Source organism: Trachurus japonicus, chromosome 11, assembly GCF_045865225.1.
Source record: "Trachurus japonicus isolate A0001 chromosome 11, Traja_1.0".
In the NCBI taxonomy this organism is placed as follows: Eukaryota; Metazoa; Chordata; class Actinopteri; order Carangiformes; family Carangidae; genus Trachurus; species Trachurus japonicus.
Genome location: NC_140917.1, coordinates 9320172 through 9341203, shown reverse-complemented (window position 1 = coordinate 9341203; position 21032 = coordinate 9320172). Strand labels below are relative to the sequence as shown.

The following is a 21032-nucleotide window of genomic DNA, read 5'->3' as shown; positions in this document are numbered from 1 at the left end:
TCTTAAATAATTTTAGCCTCGCATTTGCCCCTAAAAAAAAATACATGTGTGAACTGGGAAAATCACAAAAAAGAAAGAGCACAACCTGCGATTGGTCAAAAACTACAAATCCCACAATTCTCTGGGCTCAACAATAACAGTAGTTAGTGTAAGTAAGGGAGAGTGGAGCTGTCGGTGAAAAGAGGAAACAACGCCACGTCTGGTCCTGTTCTATGTTGTTCGTTCACACCGTCACCGTTTATTCGTTACGTCCGCGGTGTAAAAGGCCGTAACGCAAAGACGCGATTAGGCGCGAGACGCGATTAGGCGCGAGACGCGGTATACGCGACTTTTTTTTTTTGCGACGCAATACACGCGATTCTTTTGGGGCGACGGGACCATCGCGTCTTCGTCTATTTCATCGTGTTTGGTGGGAAGACCCACAAGGGGCTTCCCACCAAACACGAGGAACGCTTTTTTTTTCGCTCGAGTTCTGACGCGCGACCAAACGCGAGATACGCGAGATAAGCGAATTGACGCTCGTTTTGACTCGTGACCATTTTGTGTAAATTCGCGTCTTCACGAGCCCGCCCATTTTCACTACAACAACAACATTTCTGCTCTCATCAACCATGGTTGAGGTCACAACGCTGCTGTAGCTGCTCTGGAAGTCCGAGACTCGTCTGAGGCCAATCGCCGCCGTCGTTTCTGGAGTTCCGGGCTGATGAGCTACAGAGACTTTAGAGTCAAAGAGGAGCAGTGCGTCGCTGTGTCGGACTGTTTGGATTTAATGAAGAAGCTGCACAGAGTCAGGTGAGCAGAAGCTGTGAGTGTCTGGGCTCTGGGCTCTGGGCTTAGGGCCTGGGGCCTCATTTATCAAAACTGTAAGTAAGCAGTGTAAAACTGCTGCTACTAAATGTTTTGCTTAGGCCTACGGCGAAAACACACCCAAAATATTTACACCTTTTTCAGATCTATCAAACTGTGCGTGCACAACTCCCCGCAATTTCTCTTTCATCAAACTGGATCCAAGAATGGTGCGCAACATATTCCGCCCCAGGAACGCCTAGACAACCATATATGGTCAGCACGTGCATATTAATTAGCCATGTGCGCACTGTGGAGCGGCTACAAAGTGACAACAAAGTGACAACGAAGACAACGGGCGGAGGGCAGGGGAAAGAAAGCCAGATACAAGGAGGCATCTGACAATAAATCAGTCAGAAAAATGATCTTGCATTTTAATAAGCTACAATAAAAACGGTCTGAACGCAGCTCAGACCGGCCCGGTGCCTCAGCACTGTGTCCTCCCGTATTTTACCTGGGTCGCTACGGAGTTTGATATGAAAAAACAAACAAACAAACAAACAAACGCCAGGCGCACGTCGCGGTGGAACCGAGAACAGCTGAGTTTTCCGCTCCTACAGCTGAACATCTGATCTGTGGTGAAGACGAACAGAGACCTGCCACAGTGTCACGGTGCATTAATATAAACTTCAACCTCAGAGCTGTCTGTCCTCAGACTGTCCTGACTGTCCCTGAACACCACACAGAGACAACATGGAGCTGTGTGACAGGTTGAGTTTTATTTATCATGATAATTAATACATACTTAGTAACAAGCCTGTAAGTTCAACACATCAGTATGCTACTGTGATTTAACTAGCCTAGTTAAATAAAAAGATGTAGTTTAATACCATAATACTGTATATAGGGGTGACCAAAGGCCAATGTATTTACTTCATGTGTCAAATGTTGTGTTGGTCATAATACAGAACAGGTTGTGGCTGGTGTCTGTTGATTAAAGAAGTTGAAATATTTCCATGTTTGTCTATTCTGGGTCACATTAGAAGTCATCACATTTCAGGCCAAAGGTGAAGTGTTGGTGCTGTTCTCCAATGTAAAAATGCGTCACGTTTGACCCTTAACATTATTCAAGGCTTAAAGCCATCAGCCTGTTGGTTGCCAGTGAATTAAATAAATAATATGTTCCATAAACATTTTTAATTTCGCTCCCCAATTTCTTTTTGTGCCCCCAAATAGTTCACTTGTTGTTTAAGTTGTTTATTATCAGCAGGATAAACCCCTTGAGTTGTCGCAACTCGTTTTCGAGGGGGTCCTGCGCACCTCACGTCAACATAAAACACAACAACACAACACATCACAGTACAATGAAAGGATACAGAACAATACAATAAAAACAAAACAAAACAAAACAAGACAAAGACAAAAACTGGACAGACATACAATAATCAGTCGGACAAGTTGCAACCGAGTTTGGACAGGTATTTAGCGAAATGTGGTGACAGTTCAATGAAAGCATGAACAAGTAGTTTCAAGATGTAAAGACAGGGCATGATTAAAGCAATTAAGAGATGGAGAAGATCTGATACACATGGGTAGGTGATTCCAGTCATTTGGTGCTCTGAACATAAATGCTTTTCTACCGGTTGTTTTTCTGGTATGTGGAACGGAAAAGTAGGGGTGAACAGAGTGTCTGGTTTGATAAGTAGAGGTGAGTTGCACAAAATACTGTTTAAGATAAGGGGGGTAATTAAAATGAATACATTTGAAAATAAATTGGAACCAGTGTAACTGTCGTCGTGCATGTGGAGAAGGAAACTGAAGAGATTGGTACATTAGGCAGTGATGTGTAAGATAGGGACATTCAAGTATGAATCTGCAGGTTCTGTTATAAACTTTGATCAGAGGAGCTAACACAGATTTGGAAGCAGAGATATACACAACATCACAATAGTCCAAAATTGGAAAAATAAGTTGCATAGCAAGTTTCTTTCTAACACTATATGTAAAACAGTTTCTAGACCTATACAACATATTAATACGACAGTTCACCTTCCGTACCGTATAATCAATGTGCGTTTTAAATGACAAAGTAGGATCTAACCAGACACCAAGGTATTTCATTTTATCAACTTTCTGCAGAGTTGTACCATCTTTACAAGATATATTACATAAATCTGAAATGGATTTCAATTTGGAATTTGTGCCAAAAATCATTACGACAGATTTGTTTTTATTAAGAAGTAATTTATTTTGTAAGAGCCAGTCTTCAAGAATACTGAAGTCAGACTGAATGGTGGTTTGAACTTCAGATAGGTCAGATTTTGAAGTATAAATGACGGTGTCGTCTGCATACAATTGCACAGAGGAATAAGTAAATATAGACGGTAAATCATTAACAAATATAGAGAAAAGAAGGGGTCCCAAGGTTGACCCTTGAGGCACTCCTCTTTCCTGCACCAACAAGTCAGAACATTTTCCATCAACAACAACACACTGTTTCCTATTATGTAGAAAAGAGCTAAACCATAAAATTACATTTTTAGATAGACCAATGTTATAAAGCTTATCTAATAATAAATACCGATCAACGAAATCAAAAGCTTTGGTTAAATCAACAAAAATTGCACCAGTAATTTCACCATTCCCTGCAGCAGTAAAAATATCATTTGTTATTTTCAACAAGGCAGTAGTTGTTGAATGGTTGGATCTGAATCCAGACTGAGAGGGAGATAAAATATTATTAATCTTGAGGTATTCTGACAGTTGAGAATAGACCAGTTTTTCCAGGATTTTTGCAATTGAACAGATGATAGATATAGGTCTATAATTGTTGCAATCAAGGACATCATTTGCTTTATGAAGTGGAGTGATTCGTGCTGATTTCCAGATGTAAGGTAATTCATTAGTAGAGAGAGAGAGATTAAACAAGTCAGCGAGAGGATACATAAGAACATTGGCGGCTAATTTGATATATCTGTTTTCCAGGCCGTCAAGTCCAGCGCTACTATTTCCATTGGATTCCCTAATGACACTCAGCACTTCAGTTGGTGTGATTTTTCTAAATGAGAAAGATGAGGGTGAGGATGAGCTGATAGGAGGTGAAGTGTAGCCATGACAGTCATAGGTATAAGATGCAGGAAGAAGAGTAGAGCAAACAGAGGAAAAATGATGATTTAGTGCTTGGGCAACAGATAAAGAATCGTGTAAAATAGTATCGTTAACTCTTATTTGATTAATAGTATGCTTTTCTTTAGCATTTGTAATTGATTTAATCTTTCGCCAAAACTGTTTTGGGTTCCTGAAGTCAGAGTTCAGACATTCTTTATAATAATTAGATTTGGCATTACGTGTTTTGACTTTACTCTGGTTTCTAAGTTGTCTATACATTTCCCAATCATCATTGTTTCTCGTTCTACGGTAAGTTGACCATGCTTTGTCTCTTTGTCTAAAAAGACTAATAAGCTCTGGAGTGATCCAGGGAAGATGCTCACCCTTGACCTTGACCATTTTCCACGGAGCATGTCTGTCAAGCACTTCATTATATTCAGTATAAAAATAGTCCCAGGCATCTTGTACATTGGGTATTAATTGAAAACGATCCCAGTTTATGTTGATCAAATCATGACAAAATAAATCTGTATCCATTTTTCTATGTTGTCTGATCTTTATCAACTTTGGAGGTGATTTGGGGAGTTTAATTTTCCATACACAATAGACAATCGAGTGATCACTAAAGCAGTCAGACATAACACCAGATTTGGCAATCCTATCAGGATGTGAAGCCAGTATCCAATCCAACAAAGTACTTGTTTTCTTGGTGACCCTTGTTGGTTCATCTATAAGCTGGGTAAGGTTTATAGCAGTGAATTTTCTTTTGATTGTGTCAGATGATTTGTCTAGCCAGTTCCTATTAAAGTCGCCTAGTAAAATTAATTCATTCATGGCAGATATAGAGGTGATAGTTGAAGTCAAGTTGTTAAAGGAGTCCACTGGGGAGGAGGGTGGTCTGTATATACTACCTATGTGCAAACACTTATTCGTACTATGTAATACAATTTTCACAAAAACGGACTCAAAACCATGTGGGCCAGTAGTAGGAATAACAATTTCAGAAGCAATGTCTGTAGAAACATAGATAGCCACACCTCCATGCCTAGTAATTCTGTCAGCTCTATATAGGACATAGTTCCTAATACTAATTTCATTATCTGAGATATCACTGTTAAGAAATGTTTCCGAAAGTGTAATGATATTTGGCTTGTGCAAGTAAACCCATGTACGGAGTAAATCAATCTTGGGTACCAGACTTCTGATATTTAAATTAATTATTTTCAAGCCTTTAATATCATCCAATGCGTTTTTCAAAACAGTTTATGCTGTCACCAGACAAGATACTTGAAAATAGAATCGAGTTGCAACCATTACAAATCAGAACACATACATACACACACACAACATATAACACAAAATGACAAGTTAAGTCCATCAAGGATGCCCAGGCTATATCCCAGGTAGCATCGGGTGAATCCCTGGGTTTAATAGCCAAGAGCATACCTATGAGGGTTAACTGTGATCAATAACTCAATGCTCTATCTGTTGTCAGAGAGAAAACGAAGTATATATTCGTAGCCTACCATAAGAAAAGAAAAGAAAAAAAAAATGCAAAAGAATAGGAGAGAGAGAGAGAAAAAGAAAGAAATAATGACAATAATATTATACAGGCAGCATCGTAGCCTAGCCATAATAACGTCAGAGGGGTCCTTCTCAAGGGTAGTGACGCGCTATCTGCGACAGTCAAAACATAAACAAGCAGGCTCAGTAGGCTCAGTGGGGCATGTATCGTGATGCCATCATGTTAACACAAAACACTTAGAAGCAACGCAAATAATCCCCATCAGAGTGCAAAGAAAGTCAAAAGAAGATGAAGAGGAGAGGAGAGTCAGTCGGCGGCTTCTTTCCAAGCTCAGCCCACCGACAAGATACTAACAGGTAGCAGTAGCTAGCCCAGTGCTAGCCAAGCCCGGGACAAGCACTGCTAGCACATACTGTCAGGAGAGTTCGGTGCTGTTTTTAGGACAGCTTCAGCATGCTCGGGACAGTCAAAACGTTGTTCTTTGCCAGCAATAGAGACACACAATGTGCATGGATAACGAACAAAGTACTTAATCTTACGGTCACGGAGCTCACGTTTGATGTTGGCAAAGCTCTTGTGTCGTCTAGCCAAGTCTGCGCTGAGGTCTGGATTGAAGTAGACACGGGACCCGTTGAACTCCACTTTCCTTTTCGCCCTGGCCAGCCGGATGATTTTCATCTTGTCCTGGAAGTTGAGCATCTTCATGATGATGGGCCTGGGAGTATCCCGGTCTTTTGGACGCTGTGTCGGTGAGCGATGTGCTCTTTCAATGACTGGAGAGGAGGGGAAGTTCTCCCGGCCCAGTAACGATGGAATTAACTGGGACATGAACTGGATCATATCTGCACCTTCAGCAGACTCGGGTATTCCAACAACACGAAGGTTCGAGCGGCGAAGCCGGTTTTCCTGGTCGTCCATCTTCTCCCGGAGGAGAGTGTTAGCAGCTTCGAGTGCTTTAACTCGCTCGGTAAGATCATCAATGTTGCTCTCGTTTGTGCTGATTCTCCCTTCTATCAGCTCAACTTGTGATCCCAATGTGTAGAGGGAGGTCTGAATATTAGCCAAGCCAGTCTGAATAGGATCCACTTTAGAGTTAATGTGCGTCAGCATTTCAGTCTTACTCTTCTCAATGGCGTCCAGCAAACATTGCAGTGTTAGAGTTGCCATCTTCACGCCAAACAGGCACAAAATGAGTTCACAGAAATATGACTGAAGCTGCTCAAACTCGACGGATTAATGAGAGTGGATCACATGCATAAAGTTGCAGTAGTATCGGCTACTAGGCTTCAAACAGACAGAGCGATCGAGACACGTACTCTCACGCTGCGGCCATCTTGAGTGTGTGTTAGGCGTGCTCCTTGGGAAAAATGTTATGGTAGAGCCCTCGCTACCACAAATGCTCAATAAAATGCTCCCGACACTTCATTGTGCTTTATTGAATGTATTTTCAACTACAAACAAGCCTAACACGCAACTTATATATTGCAATCAATTTTTAATTTTGTGACTCCGCATTTCTTTTGTGTGTGTGTGTGTGTGTGTGTGTGTGTGTGTGTGTGTGTGTGTGTGTGTGTGTGTGTGTGTGTGTGAGTGTGAGTGTGAGTGAAGAAGTCTGATGTGTTATTTTGCAGATTTAACCGATTAAAAATGACCTGTACACAAAAAGTTTGGATTTTTTTAAATATGTTATACGTTTCACTGTACCATCCACGGGGTTTGACAGATTCTTGTTTCAGCACCTTTGATGTGGAATAATCTGCAGAAAGATCTAAAATAAGATAAATTATACATCTGCTGTGAAATGTGGTGACTGAGATATGTGGCCGTGAGATCGATTTTTGGCTTTTTTAATTTATATATATATGTTGTATTTTGTTTTATTGTGAGTTTGTTCAGCTGTTATCCTGGATTTTTTTATATCTCAGTCAGTGGGCCTTTGTGGTAAAAGAAAGTGAACAGGTTGATGGAAATAGGCAGGATTAGGAATGAATAACTGATGATTATCTAATTTATGGACAGTTTGAAACAGAACTTTGTTTCCTTATTTATAGTTTTTTTTCTCACACATTTTATTTTATTTATTTGTTTATTTCGGGCATGTCAAATTTAAATCATCATCATCACACTTCATCTTAGTTCAAGTAATACAATACACATGGCCGAAAGGGAAAGCGGGAGAAGCAAAATCTTATCTAGTCCCGCCCCCATTACCCACAGAATAAAATCTTTATCGTATTCTTTTCTTTTCTTTTGCTTTTACATTTTGACATAACATTCTTTTACTTATGACATTAAATTAATTTTAAAGATGAATGATTATATACTTCATTAAAAATCAATATATCCAGTAAACTGTGATCCAACTTTTTAAATTTTCTTGTTTTTCTTTCTTCTTTCTAGTGAAGTGAAGCTCAGCATGGCGTCGTTTCTGTCCGACCGCATCGTGGATGAGATCCTGGAGTCTCTGTCCAGGTCACAACACACTCTGGTGAGTCTCCTCTCCATCTGTCTGTCTGTATATCTCATCTTTTTATTCTGTCTTTCAATCCATTCATCCCTCCCTCCCTCCTTCCCTCTCCTCCAGTCCGACCACCTGACCAGGAAGGGTCAACCGCTGCTGCGTCCGGAGCCTCCGATGGAGGCGGAGGTCCTGGATGAGACGGTCCTCCAACCAGAGAACCAGGACCATGAGCAGAAACAAATCCAGGAGCGAGACCAGCAGCACGGACTGGAGGACATCTGCATGGTGGGAGAGTGATGAGTTTAAGGTGTTTAGAGAAGACAGAAGTAAAAACAACAACATAAAACCTGTTGTTTTTTGTTTTCAGATGACTAAATCCAAGAGGAAGAGTATTCTGGTCCGGATGCTGCGTCCCGTCTCCGTGGCGTTTGGTGAGTGATGCAGAAAATCCTCTGAAATTAAACACAATCCCCTTTGTTGGTCTTTCAAGTACTTTGTCACTGCCCTTCATATTTCCTGGTCACATTATTATAATAATGAAAGTCAGCTCTGGATTGGAGCTCTAATCCCCAAATTTTCTACAGTTTTTTAGATAGATAGATAGATAGATAGATAGATAGATAGATAGATAGATAGATAGATAGATAGATAGATAGATAGATAGATAGATAGATAGGCTAAATACTACATAATTTGAGTACAATACATAATTTAAAAATGATATAATACTAATGCAAAAGGGCCGAAACATAATTTGAAAATTTTAAAATGAGGTGTGTTGTTTTATCAACTTTATGTCTCTTATCTAAAGAGACATTGACAGTGTTTTTGTTCAGTAACATCTTCAGACAAAACTCCTTTTCTTATACATCAAAGCATCTGTTGTTTATTTAAAACTCATTTAGTAATATTATCTATGACTCTTCTTTCATGTCTTTGTAAATAAACACACACGTTATCTCTTTTTATTCGACTGCTTAGTTAAAGAACATGTTAAAAAAATGACTTTCAGCTTGTTTGGAGATGATCAAATGTAAAAAGATCCACTCAGAGGCGTCACTAACTAACCGTTCATCATGGTTTTGATTCCGTCTGTAACAGAGATGGAGTTCGACCTGGACAAAGCTCTGGAGGAGGTTCCCATCCACGTGGAGGACCCCCCTCCTCCTCCCCCTCCTCCCTCACAGTCATCGGACAGGATGTCGGTCTACCAGGGAGACCTCCCCCCTCCCCCGCCATCCGCCACCGCCACTCCACCGCACACAGACTCTGTGTGTCTGAGCGAGCTGCTGCCTGTGGAGCACGTGACGCTGGAGCATCGAACCAAACATCGACCCAAACCAAAGAAGAGGACGAAACCCAGTCGACCTCATGTAGGTGTCATCAGTCATAAGCATTTATTCACATTTTATAATAAGAGTTAAAGCTCCAGTTGGTAAGTTATTGATGACCAAGGTGAAATAGTTCTTTTACTTCTGTAAAAGTAAATACCTACAATGTAAGTCACTCTAATTTTTTGTGCTTTTATTTTCTTGCCACCATCGACCTCTCAGCGGGAAGCAGCCAGCAGCTCGGCGCCACAAGAGCCGGAGCAGAACAGCAACATGGGAAAACTGGACGAGGGTCTGGACGACTTTTTCTCCAAGAAAGTCACCAAACTCGGCTTCAAGTGAGATTTTCCAATGTTTTTGTTACTTTAAAGCAGAAGTAAGCGGAATGTTTGTGTTAATATAAGTCTTAAATAGTTATATCTTCCGACGGCAATCACTTATATAGAGTGTTTGGTCTGAAACACGGGTCTGTCAGTCACTCTGCTCTGCTGTAAGCCGAGGAGAAAACTTTCCTTGTATCCTACAACCTTTATCCAATGAGGAGAGAGAACAGCATAGAGGGGCGGTCCTCTCTGTGTGTGCAGCCAAGGGATGTGCTGACAGGAAGTTAGCCAAAACGACCGGATCGCTTACTTCTGCTTTAAAGAACTACTTAAAGCAGATATCAGTGGAATGTTTTTGTTAATATAAGTCCTAAATAGTCCTATTTTCCGTCAGCAATCACTTACATGAAGTATTTCAGCCTAAACACGAGTCTCTCCGTCGCTCTGCTCTGCTGTAACCCGAGGAGAAAATTTTCCTTGTGGGATACAAGTGTTATCCAATGAGGGGAGAGAACGGCATGAAGGGCTGTGTGTGCAGCCAAGGGATGCGCGTGAATGTGGTGACGTAGCACGAGGACCAATTGATGCCTGACAAGGGCGGGGGCTGCTAACTCATGGTGCGTTCAAGGAAACTCGTACTTTGTGTTTTTCCTTCCTGTGAAGTCATACCAGTTCGATCTGGTACGAGTTCACGGGTCGGAAGTTACGAGTGGCCGTTATAGGGAACTTTCACAGACAACAGGACGGTAAAAACACGAGCTACGGGTTACCTGGAACGCTACCAAGTCGTAGTTGTGACTTGAAGCTGTAACTTACGGTTTCAAAAGCCTGCCTTGAACACAGCATTAGCCGAAACGGCCGTGCCGATGATATCTGCTTTAAAGTGTTGCTATGGCCACGTGGATAACGTTAGCATCAAATTCCCGTGTGTACTTTTCTAATTCAAATTTTTTTTTTATCTCCGTCAGACTTCCCTCCGTCCGAGGTCAACCGTCCAGCTCGCAGGATTCGGCGGATAAGAAACGTGAGTCCAGGAAGAGCGGTTTCTTCAACCTCATCAAATCCCGGACGTCGCGCTCGGAGAAGAGCCACGGAGCCGCCGCCATCACCCCACCTCAGCCCGCCTCCTCCATCACCCCCGCACCCGCTACGCCCGTCAGCCCCGTGACCGAGGAGGTGACGCCGACATCGACACCGATGCCGACGCCCCTGCGGCCACCGACGCCGCCCGCGAAACCCGCCGCAGCCGTGTTCGAGTCCCATCAGGAGCTCCACAGGGCTCCGTCCTCGAACCACACGGACTCTGAGGTGGAGTCTGGTCCGACCGCCGCTGCTGCTGCTGCTGCAGAGGAAGAGAAGGAGAAGGAGAAGGAGGAGCAGCAGCAGGAGGAGGTGGTGGAGAAGAAGGAGCATCCACACATACCCCGACATATTGGGGTTCCTGTGATGGGAATGGACCTGATGGCGGAGATGAGGGCGAGGATGGCTGTGAAGAAGGTGGGTGGAGTCGATAGATAATATATTAATAGAGCTTTAAAAAAAAAAGTATTAGAGGTTCTGCTTTTGAGTTTGAAGCAGAATAAATACAGTCACAGTTTCTCTCTGTCTCTGTTTTCAGTCTGAGTCGTTGACCGACAAGACGGACGGTGACAAAGGTGAGTTTATTCAACATCCTGTCACATGTGTTGGATTTAACAGCCACAAGAAGGTTGAATGTTGCGGTTTCATTATCATCATTGCCATAATCCCTATAGTCATAGCAGTAGGTTCGTTACCTTTAATTGTCGGTGCAAGCTATTTTTAGAACGGCGGAGCAGAGCCGCGAGCTGCTCAGAGCTACGCTACGGAGGCTCATGGGATTTCTTGGTTTCCCTCATCAAACTCATCAAATACACAATCCAACAACTCCAAAACGCTCTGGTGAACAAGTTGTGACATGCACATTCACCACGCTATGAGATAATAACAGAACATTACCAGACAGAGTTGTTTTCAAGGTAAATTCATGCAAAACCACTGATACGTGTTGCCTTCAGGGGCAGTTTTTCATCAAGCAGTCTCTGCATTTACCTCTAAAACGGCTCCGTCTCATAATGTTACATTATTATCTCATAGCGTGGTGAATGTGCAGGTCACAACTTGACCACCAGAGCGTTTTGGAGTTGTTGGATTGTGTATTTGATGAGTTTGATGAGGGAAACCAAGAAATCCCATTAGCCTCCGTAGCGTAGCTCTGAGCAGCTCGCGGCTCTGCTCCGTAGTTCTAAAAAATAGCTTGCACCGACAATTAAAAGTAACGAACCTACTGCTAAAACTATAGGGATTATGGCAATGGGCCAATTTGCCAAAATGTTGAACTATCCCTCTCAATTCATCACTGTATTGTGTTGTGTTGAAGACTTTGACCCCTAACGACTGGAGATATCTGCACTATTACTACACACAGTACTGACGCTCATTAATCAAACACAAAGTTAAATCAGACCTGTTGTCCCTGCAGATGCTGATGAGGCCAAACCAGAGCCAGTTCCCAGGTCCAAACCCCCCAGCGTCACCCCCAAACCACCTCCACCTCAGGCCGCCAAACCACAGGGGCTTCACACCGCTGGCCACACCAGTCCAACCAGTCCAACCAGTTCAACCAGTCCGACCAGTCCCAGAACGAGCAGCTCCTCCATTCATGGTAGGTGGACCAGGAGATCACATTGTTCTTTATTATTGCCTTAGATTTGTTCTCAGAGTCGATTCATTGGTTCTTTTATTGATCTGTGGTTCTCAGACGACTCTGCTGAGGCTCCGTCTGGCAGCTCCCCCTCTAAAGGACCACTTCCTGCTCCTCGCCTCAAGAGGGCGCCATCGGAGCAGGAGCGAGAGAGCACCAGCAGCAGCTCTGCAGGACCCCTGTCTCCATCACTGGACGGTTGGTGGTGCACAACACAAATCAGTTCATATTAGGCATTTTAGGGATTTGTTGCAGTATAAATAGTTATGTTACAAGATTAAACAAAATAAAAAACCTAATTTCATGAGAATAAACTATAGAAAGGTTTTAAATATTAACTAATTTGTATTGCAGGGTTCCTACACATTTGAAATTTCAAAATTCCAGACTTTTTCCAGACTTCCCAGTAAAAAAAAATCTAATAATTTTGTGACATTTGAGTAAATAGATGTGTATCATGTAAATACATCATGCAATTAAACATTTGTTTTCATTATTCTGAATTTGTATGCCATTATTTCACCAAATAATTTCCAGGAGATTGTAGCTAGGTACAACAGCAAAATAATTAACCCAAATTACGTCAGATAAGACCAAACCCAGATAAGTATTAAGATAAATACATTTCCATAGTACAATAGTTTCCATTTTCCATACTTTTCCATACCTGGAAATGTATGAAATCAAATTCCATACTTTGGATATTAGATATGTTAAATATGTATTTAATTCACTCCTGAATTGGAGTAACCCATAATAATGATGAATGGTCCTATAATGTAGTTCCTAGTTTAAACTTGTTATAACTGATCTTATTAGAGGGCATTCAGAAGATAAACAGTGATGTAAAATAATATTTACACTGATTATTTATTCTTTAATCCTCCCCTTAGAGATTAAACTTTAACTTAATTTGTAGCATAGTTTGTCGTTTTTGGATCAAAGTCTTGGCTTTGCATTTCTTCATTTTTGAGGACAACAGTTCTGTAATATATTTGTTCTCTCTCTTTTCTGTTTGCATTAAATAAACTATTTTAAAATAATTCAGTTTTTTAAAATTCAGCATAGAATGAAAAGAGAGAGGAACAATACACTGAAAAATAGAAACCACTGAGACGACAGCCAGCAGTGGCTTCTGGGTAATATCCCCTCCTCCTATATGCTCTCTCTCTCTCAGTGATGAAGGTTTTCTGCCTGTGAGCCGCAGCATCGCTGACAGTGTAACACAGAGTTTAACAGGCGACAGCTTGTTTAATGAACGCTTTCAGAGCCGCGTTTGACGCCTCCACACACAGGACATCTGAAGCCAAGCACATGCATCCAGTCCCAGCCTGTACTTGACATGTCCAAGTGTCAGAGAGTGTGTGTGTGTGTGTGTGTGTGTGTGTGTGTGTGTGTGCTGTTTAACACTCGACTTGTGTAATTAACACTCACAGGAAGTCTGTGTTTTTCCTTAAAACAGCTTCTGTGTAATCAAAAAGTCGTCTGCTGTGATGCAGGAAGATGTTGTTTTAAAAACAAAAAATCACCCAACACAAAAGGCACATTTTGCACATCTGTGTTGGACATGAGACATAAATAATGAACATTAAAAAATTTTTTTTTTTAAAACAGGATACAGGATTTATTTTTGTTTTCTGTCCATTCAGTAAGGAAGAGGAGAAATCTGTCTTTCTTTTAAGATGTATTTTGTTGGATTAAAGGTCCGATATTGTATAAATAAATGCAGATGTTTGTGTTAAAACTCCATACAGTATAAAGGTAGATGTTTGTGTTAAAGCTCCATACAGTATAAAGGTAGATGTTTGTGTTAAAGCTCCATACAGTATAAAGGTAGATGCCCATATTAATACTGTGAAAGTATCAAAGCCTCAGTCCACAGAGAAATGCACACAGCCTGTATTCAGAAACTGAGCCTTAAAGGGCAACTTCGGTTTTTTTCAACCTGGGCCCTGTTTTCCTATGTTTTTCTGTATATGTGAGTGATGGATAACACTTTTATTGAAGTGGCTGCAGTATTGAGCCCGGCAGGCAGCCTGCAGCCCAGCTAACGCTCTTACATGGGGCAAGTGGCTCCCGTCAAAGTTCGCGGTATAAACAGGCATTTTTTTCAAATTGACAGGCTCAGATAGTTACAATGAGTGTCCGACAACATACCAGACCCTGTGGTCGGCACGGCCTCGTTGAAATTGTCTGCCGCTGCGCTGGAATCTTGATTGAAACTCAATGTAGGCTACGGTATGGAAGCTCAGCGGCGCTGTTTTCAACTGGTTCAACTCGACCGCAGCAGGAGGGGTGTGTTTGATTTCAGCTCCGGGCCAGACCGCAAGATGCCGTTGATGCGCGGCTTGCTTGTGTACCTGCGGGGGCGGGGCTCATTGGGGCTCATAGACTCCGCTCCGTTCAAACCTGGTGCTGAGTGTAAACACACCCCACCGGCACAGAGCGTAGAGAGAGGAGACGGAGACGGAGAGCTGCAGCTACAAAGGTGGCTGTTTAACCCGGATAGATCTCCATGGTAATTTATTATTTATGTTCAGAGTTTCATCCTAAAATCAGCTGTAAAAACGCGGATGTTACACTATTACAGCTGGCGGCACCTTTACCTTGCAGTGGATGTGGATCAGGACGGGGCGTTTGACCGGAGGGAGAGATACGTATCCCTGCGGCCGCCTCAACCCAAATTTTGGCCAGAAAAAACCCTGAATACGTTAATTTCTCCTTTCTAGTATGTTGTCGGACATTCATTGTAACTATCTGAGCCTGTCAGTTTGAAAAAAAATGCTCGTTTACGGCGAACTTTGACGGGAGCCACTTGCCCCATGCAAGAGCATCAGCTGGGCTGCAGGCTGCCTGCCGGGCTCAATACTGGAGCCACCTCAAAAAAAATATTATCCATCACTCACATCTACAGAAAAACATATGAAAACAGGGCCCAGGTTGAAAAAAACCGAAGTTGCCCTTTAAAGAAAGTTATATTCCAGCTGTAGCCCAAGCCTCATTTCAAACAAAGAACCAGTGCCAGTAAAACTAAGGTTGCTGTTGATGTAATGCATGAAGACCTTTAATGTGAAAATTGATAAAGGAGGAAGTGTTTCACCTTCACCAGCTCCATCATGTCTTTGACAAATCCATCCACCTCCGGACCCTCCAATTCACCTGTCTGACTCTACACACACACACACACACACACACACAACAGTAAGGACTTTATCCATAACATGATCAGAAAACAAGAACAAAACGTATTGAATTCAGTAAACTGGAGGAACACCTCATTAAAAGCAGCTGAATTCACACTTACAACATCATAGTGAGCAAATATCTTCTCAAAGTCTCTCTTCCTATCCTCCTGGCTGCAGGCCTGACACCGAACACATCAGATAATTTAAACAACACATGTTAAGAAGAGCACAAAGTATTAATATGTTAATGGGAACATTTAAAGTGATGTTTAATGACTGGGGGCAGATCTGTGCTTGTTATTGTGAAATATTTCTATTTCTTACATCCATCTTAAACTTCAGCAAGAAGTTTTCTTTCAGGGCCAAAATTCTGATGACAACAAGAAACACATAGAATTTATATTTAAATAAGACATTTAATATTTTACATTTCAAAGTAAAAGCATGAAATGACAGCAGGTTATAGACACTTATTCAGGGTTATTTTGTTTTTTTTTCTTTTTCTTTTTAGCAATATTTAGCGAGGTTCATTGATCAGCTTCAGTGTGTACAACAGGTTCCAGGAGGTTTTGTATTTTTGTTTTATGATGAAAAATCTCATAAATTAACCTGAGTTTGTAATGTAAAATTTTACAAGATAAAGTTTTAGTCAGTACCTGGCCAGGTCGTTTAGATCCAGTCTGCCATCTTTGTTTTTGTCAAACATCTTCATCTACAGAGGGAAAATTTGTCAGAATGTATTTATCATTCGGTGATGGACCAATCAGATGATCAACCACCACTCTGCTTGTTACCATGGTGTCAGTGTAGTCATCCAGTTTCTCAAGAGGGACTGACTTCCTGTGTTGGAGGAACAGGTCCTGAAGGAAGCCCTGAAGGACCAAACAAGACACAGGGATAACAAGATTTACCACGTCAATTATCATCAAAAGTTAATTGCTTAGAGGCAAAAAGACAGAAATTCAATGTAGAAGGACCTGAAACTGACACAACACAGATAAAAAACTGACATAGTTTGGTGTACGTTTTAATTTTAGTTACCTTGAGCTCGACAGCTGAGATGTATCCGCTGCTGTCTGTGTCGTAGTTTCTCCAGATCTGCAAACGATACAACAAAATCACTGAAAATACATCAAACATCTCAAAACTGAAGTCGAACCTGTTTCGTCCATTACAATGTTTGTCCTGAGGGAGGCGCTAAAAGAAAAGTCCTTCAGTATTCAACTGTCAGAATCTGTACAGACTGACAGATCTGAGGACCAAGAGTATTTAACAGCTTGGTCAGTACTGAAGAGCAAACTGTTGGAGACATCCTCCAGACCAGACAAGAATAAAGCCTCATTTCTGCTGAAGGAACTTTCCCAAAGAACTAGGAAGCTTTTGAAGAACTATGTGCATTTCTACCACAGGAACCAGAGTCTGAATTAAGGTCTTGTGTAATTGACCTTCCACTAAATAAGTCGTAATACTCTCTCTAGGTTCAGGAACTTTAGGGGGTGTGGTCTGCAGTACCGGACATTTTCGATGGCTCCAGTACTTGCTACATTGTTTTTCACCTGAATATAGAGTGTTTTTCCATTGTGGTTCAAGATGGAGTCAGCAACCTACAATGGAAAGGTCTATGTCGACATGTCAACAATGTGGAACGAGCTCATCATTATCCACCCCACCAAACATGTCCAGGAGAAGTTTCAAAAACTAAAGCGAGTTCAAAAAAAAAGTCAAGAACCACAACATGGTCATTGTCATTGACCGCATTCAAAGCATCGCCATCTTTCCTTGCGTCATCACTCGGCGTGGGTAAACAACATTTGAGTTAAACTGATTTGAATTACGTTAGCCGTCGTTAGCTGCAACTGCTAACGGTAACGGTAACATCAATGTTGATATGACACCCTTGCTAATGTAATGTAAGATAGGAAAGCAGTAAAACTGTGGATAGTCAATGCACACCCGAGATAGTATTCACGTTATTCAAGCCTGGAAGAAGCTTGTATTTTTAGCCGATATCAGATGTTGTGGTGAACACCGGAACGTTAAATAGCTCAATGGTTGTTGTGTGATGGCGTTGAGACTTCCCACCCGTAATGATGACGTTTAGCAAAAATGGTGATGCTATGAATATGGCTGATTGGCCTGATTTGGATACTCCTCCCTGGACTTTTGGACTGCGGTCATGGAAATGCAGTCAGCAATGGGCCTTGGTAAACTTTTGGTTCCTGAAGAAAAATACTTGGAACTAAAAAGATCCCAAAACTAAATGGTCTAGGTACTTTTTGGTTGAAATGCACCATAAGATTTTGTCCCCATCTGATAGAGTCTTTACTTCAATTACATTAGCATAAGTGTTTTAACCCCACATCCTAAACTATCATTAATTCTGTCTTTGTATTACTTATGAATGGATATAGTATGGCGGAAATCAATGATTCTCCCTTTTTACTGGGAACCTCCCTGATGTTGAGAACCCGTTCTGGACCTCACCCTCATGAACTCCACGCTGTTGTTCAGCGGCGTCTCTCTGCGAAACAGAAGCAGGAAGTTTTCTTCCTCCGGCAGCATCATGGCGGCCAACTGGAGGAAGAGGAGTTGTGTTGGTTTTGCTTTCTTTATGTGATACAATTCACAATTTGCAATCACCTACGTATTGTTACAACTGTTGATCTACACCGACACCTGAACCATTGCCTATTTCAACCTCACTTCCTGTTTCTGACCTGCTGGTTTAAATCCTATTGCTGACATGATCTTGACGTGTCGTCCTCTGTTAAAGCAGTAGGTGCTCGTACCTCTTGGATCTGCAGACGTTTGTCGGCTGCAGCGTCGAATCTCTCTCTGAGTCGTCTGATTGTGTCCTCAGTTATCTCCTCTCTCTGGAAAACCAACATGGACACAATGCACAGGTCATCTTCTGCCTTTAGGGGTAAATTGATCAAGATAAGTGCACTGGTGAACACAAGACATCTTGGAGGAGCTGCAGATGTTTACTCAGCCAATTCCTCTATTAATGAAAAATCCAGATATTCAGTACTAAACTGTCATGACCAAGATCGAACACTGACAAATGCTCTGGTTTCAGAACCAATAGGAATATTTGGGATTTAATGGAAGTGGTAAAGTACAATTTAGATATTTAATGTGCAACAGTTATTTGTTGTACCTTCAAGAAAACAATCAATTCAGTCCCTTCCATATTTAACTGTAATTTTCTGTCACAATTGAACGTTTCTGGCTCTAGCGCCCCCCTGTGGCTCCTTCACTTTATCAACAGGTAGATTGAAAGAGATTTGAATTGTATTTTCTCTCTTTACCTCCATCCCTCGTTTTTCCAACATGCGCTGAAAGAAGGCGTCCAGCTGTTTTCCATCGATGTAACCGTTGTCTAAAAAACACACACAAACAAACAGATGTCACAGCAACAACCTCAGTTAACTGTTCATGTTTGTATTAAATAAATTATGACATAAAATTATAAAGGAAACAGAATCAAGATGGTTGATCCAATATACTATAATATAATATTCTGATATGTATTTATATTAGCTATTATTATCAGTTTGCATCTAATGTATCTAATTTGTAATGGAACTAAATTAACAGAATTACTGAAACAATAATTAACAGTATTACCAATTTAAACTGCTTTATTGTGTTAATAAATGCTCTGGTTTGGAAAAACATTACGAAAGACTTTACTATTACTATGAGAATCTTAATTCTCAAGATTCATTTAATGTCACACGATGTCATAAAATCATTGAGCTGAACCTTTGTTTAACTCAAATAACAGCAGCAATAACAGAACATGTTAATTCTCTCAATAATGAACAGAGTTGTTATAGGCTATAATAAGTTCAAGGTAAATGTTAAGACAGAGTCGGTGTCACATTGACGTCAGACAATGAATCGTTCTCACCGTCAACGTCGAAATGTTGCCAGATCTGGAGAAAACCTGCAGCGTCCAGACCGTCCAGAGAGACGTCCATGGTGCCGGAGACCAGAGAGGAGGACGAGCTGAAAAACAACAAGAGGAAGAAGAGGAGGAGGAGACTCTTCTAGAGATGGAGAGAGAGAGAATATTATCCTGATTTCATCTCTGGGGTGAGAGAAATGAAAGAGGAGAGTTTCAACAACTTGTTTTTGAAGGGAGGAGAGACAGAGAGAGGGAGAGAGGATGAGAGTGGGAGGCAGTAGAGGAGAGGGGAGAGAGGGAGAGAGAATGAGGGGAGGGAAAGAGAGAGAGGGGTTGAGAGAATAAGGGGGTGTGAGAGGGGGAGGATCAGAGAGCGAAGGAGAGGGGTGAGGAGAGTGGGAGAAGGTTGAGAGAGAGAGGGGAAGGAGTGAGAGGGTGAAAGAAAAAGGGAGGGGAAAGACGGGGGAGAAAAAGGAGAGGGGGCAAGAGAGGAGGGGAGAGAGAGACAGAGAGAGACTGAGTCGTAGCAGTAAATCAGTTTTTATTGATATAAACAAACGATACAGAAACGAGCGACGTCTCACAAACATAAACAATAAAAACTTTTTAAAATAAAAATATTTTTCCCAGTAAAATAAAAAATAAAAAAAACCGTCACCGTGAAAGTGAAGTGAAGATCAATAATAAATCAATAATCAATAATCATACAGTATAAACCCCAGAGTTTGTGTGTTTTGACTCTGATCTCTCTAGTGTTAGTTCATATTTACACTGACACATAAAAACATCTGTAAGTGCAGCAGTTCATGGCTCACGATCAATCGGTGTGATCGGTGATCGTGAGGATACAGCAGCAGCAGCAGAGGTGATAGCAGAGCAACATCTGGAATCAATATGTCAAATGGGGGAAAATGATCTGATTGGTTGATTGGCGACACCTCGGCTGCTCTTTCTTCTCCACCCACTCAGGAAGGAGGAGGAGCAACAACGGAGCCTTTCAAAATAAAGTACACCCTCAATTTTCATTCATTGGACCTTTTTTTTTTCTTTCTTTTTTTAGCAAAATATGAGTTTTCCGGTCACATCTGGACACAAACACTGGATCTTCTTCAACATCTGTAACTTTTCTTGACTCTTGATCCAAATCTTTCTCATTTTCATTCATTCTTGTTTTTTAGAAATGCTGCCCTTGAAGTCTGAATAAAAATGACTCTGTTTGACATTGATGTTTATTCCCAGGTGGAAGCTGGAATATTTTCTAAACATGGACAGGAGGAATGATTTGAATAAACAAAAAAAAAAGAAAAAAAAAAAGACCAACAACCCTGATTTGCAACAGATTTATAATGTTGAAGATAAAAAACTGAGTGTAAATTCCTATAAAAGCTGAGGGCGACATCACACATCATCAGCTCTGTTAGGTTAGCATCGTTAGCACTGTTAGCATCGCTGACGTCCTGTTAAAAATAAAAGTGAGAAAAACAAGCAGACTCATTTGTTTCAGTCTGATTCAGTCTCGTTGGTGATAAAATATGTAATAAAAAAAAAAGACTTGAGGGTTTTGAACTCTTTGGTTTTTTTTTTTGTTTCCTCCTCTGACAGGTAAAAAAAAACAAAAAAACGTCTGTGTCGGGATGTTATCTCCAGACGAGCTGATGGTTAGTTCACTTGCTGCGTT

The 21032-nt window shown here is 41.3% G+C and overlaps 1 protein-coding gene across 2 annotated transcripts in view; it reads right to left on the bottom strand.

Annotated features, from left to right (window-relative positions):
* The window catches only part of LOC146978197 (secretagogin-like), a 56639-nt gene extending 37212 nt beyond the window's left edge, over window positions 1-19427 (bottom strand). Inside the window, exons 1-10 of one of the 2 annotated variants that reach the window (XM_085790904.1) lie at window positions 19358-19427; window positions 18753-18823; window positions 18231-18314; window positions 17926-18015; window positions 16483-16539; window positions 16236-16313; window positions 16098-16153; window positions 15766-15811; window positions 15561-15620; window positions 15357-15425 (exon numbers count right to left, since the gene is read on the bottom strand). In XM_085790904.1, the coding sequence (XP_085647030.1) occupies window positions 15357-15425; window positions 15561-15620; window positions 15766-15811; window positions 16098-16153; window positions 16236-16313; window positions 16483-16539; window positions 17926-18015; window positions 18231-18314; window positions 18753-18823; window positions 19358-19427 (681 nt within the window). The remainder of the gene's footprint in view (window positions 1-15356; window positions 15426-15560; window positions 15621-15765; window positions 15812-16097; window positions 16154-16235; window positions 16314-16482; window positions 16540-17925; window positions 18016-18230; window positions 18315-18752; window positions 18824-19357) is intronic. The other variant, XM_085790905.1, reaches the window with a different exon arrangement.
* Window positions 19428-21032: the final 1605 nt, after the last annotated feature.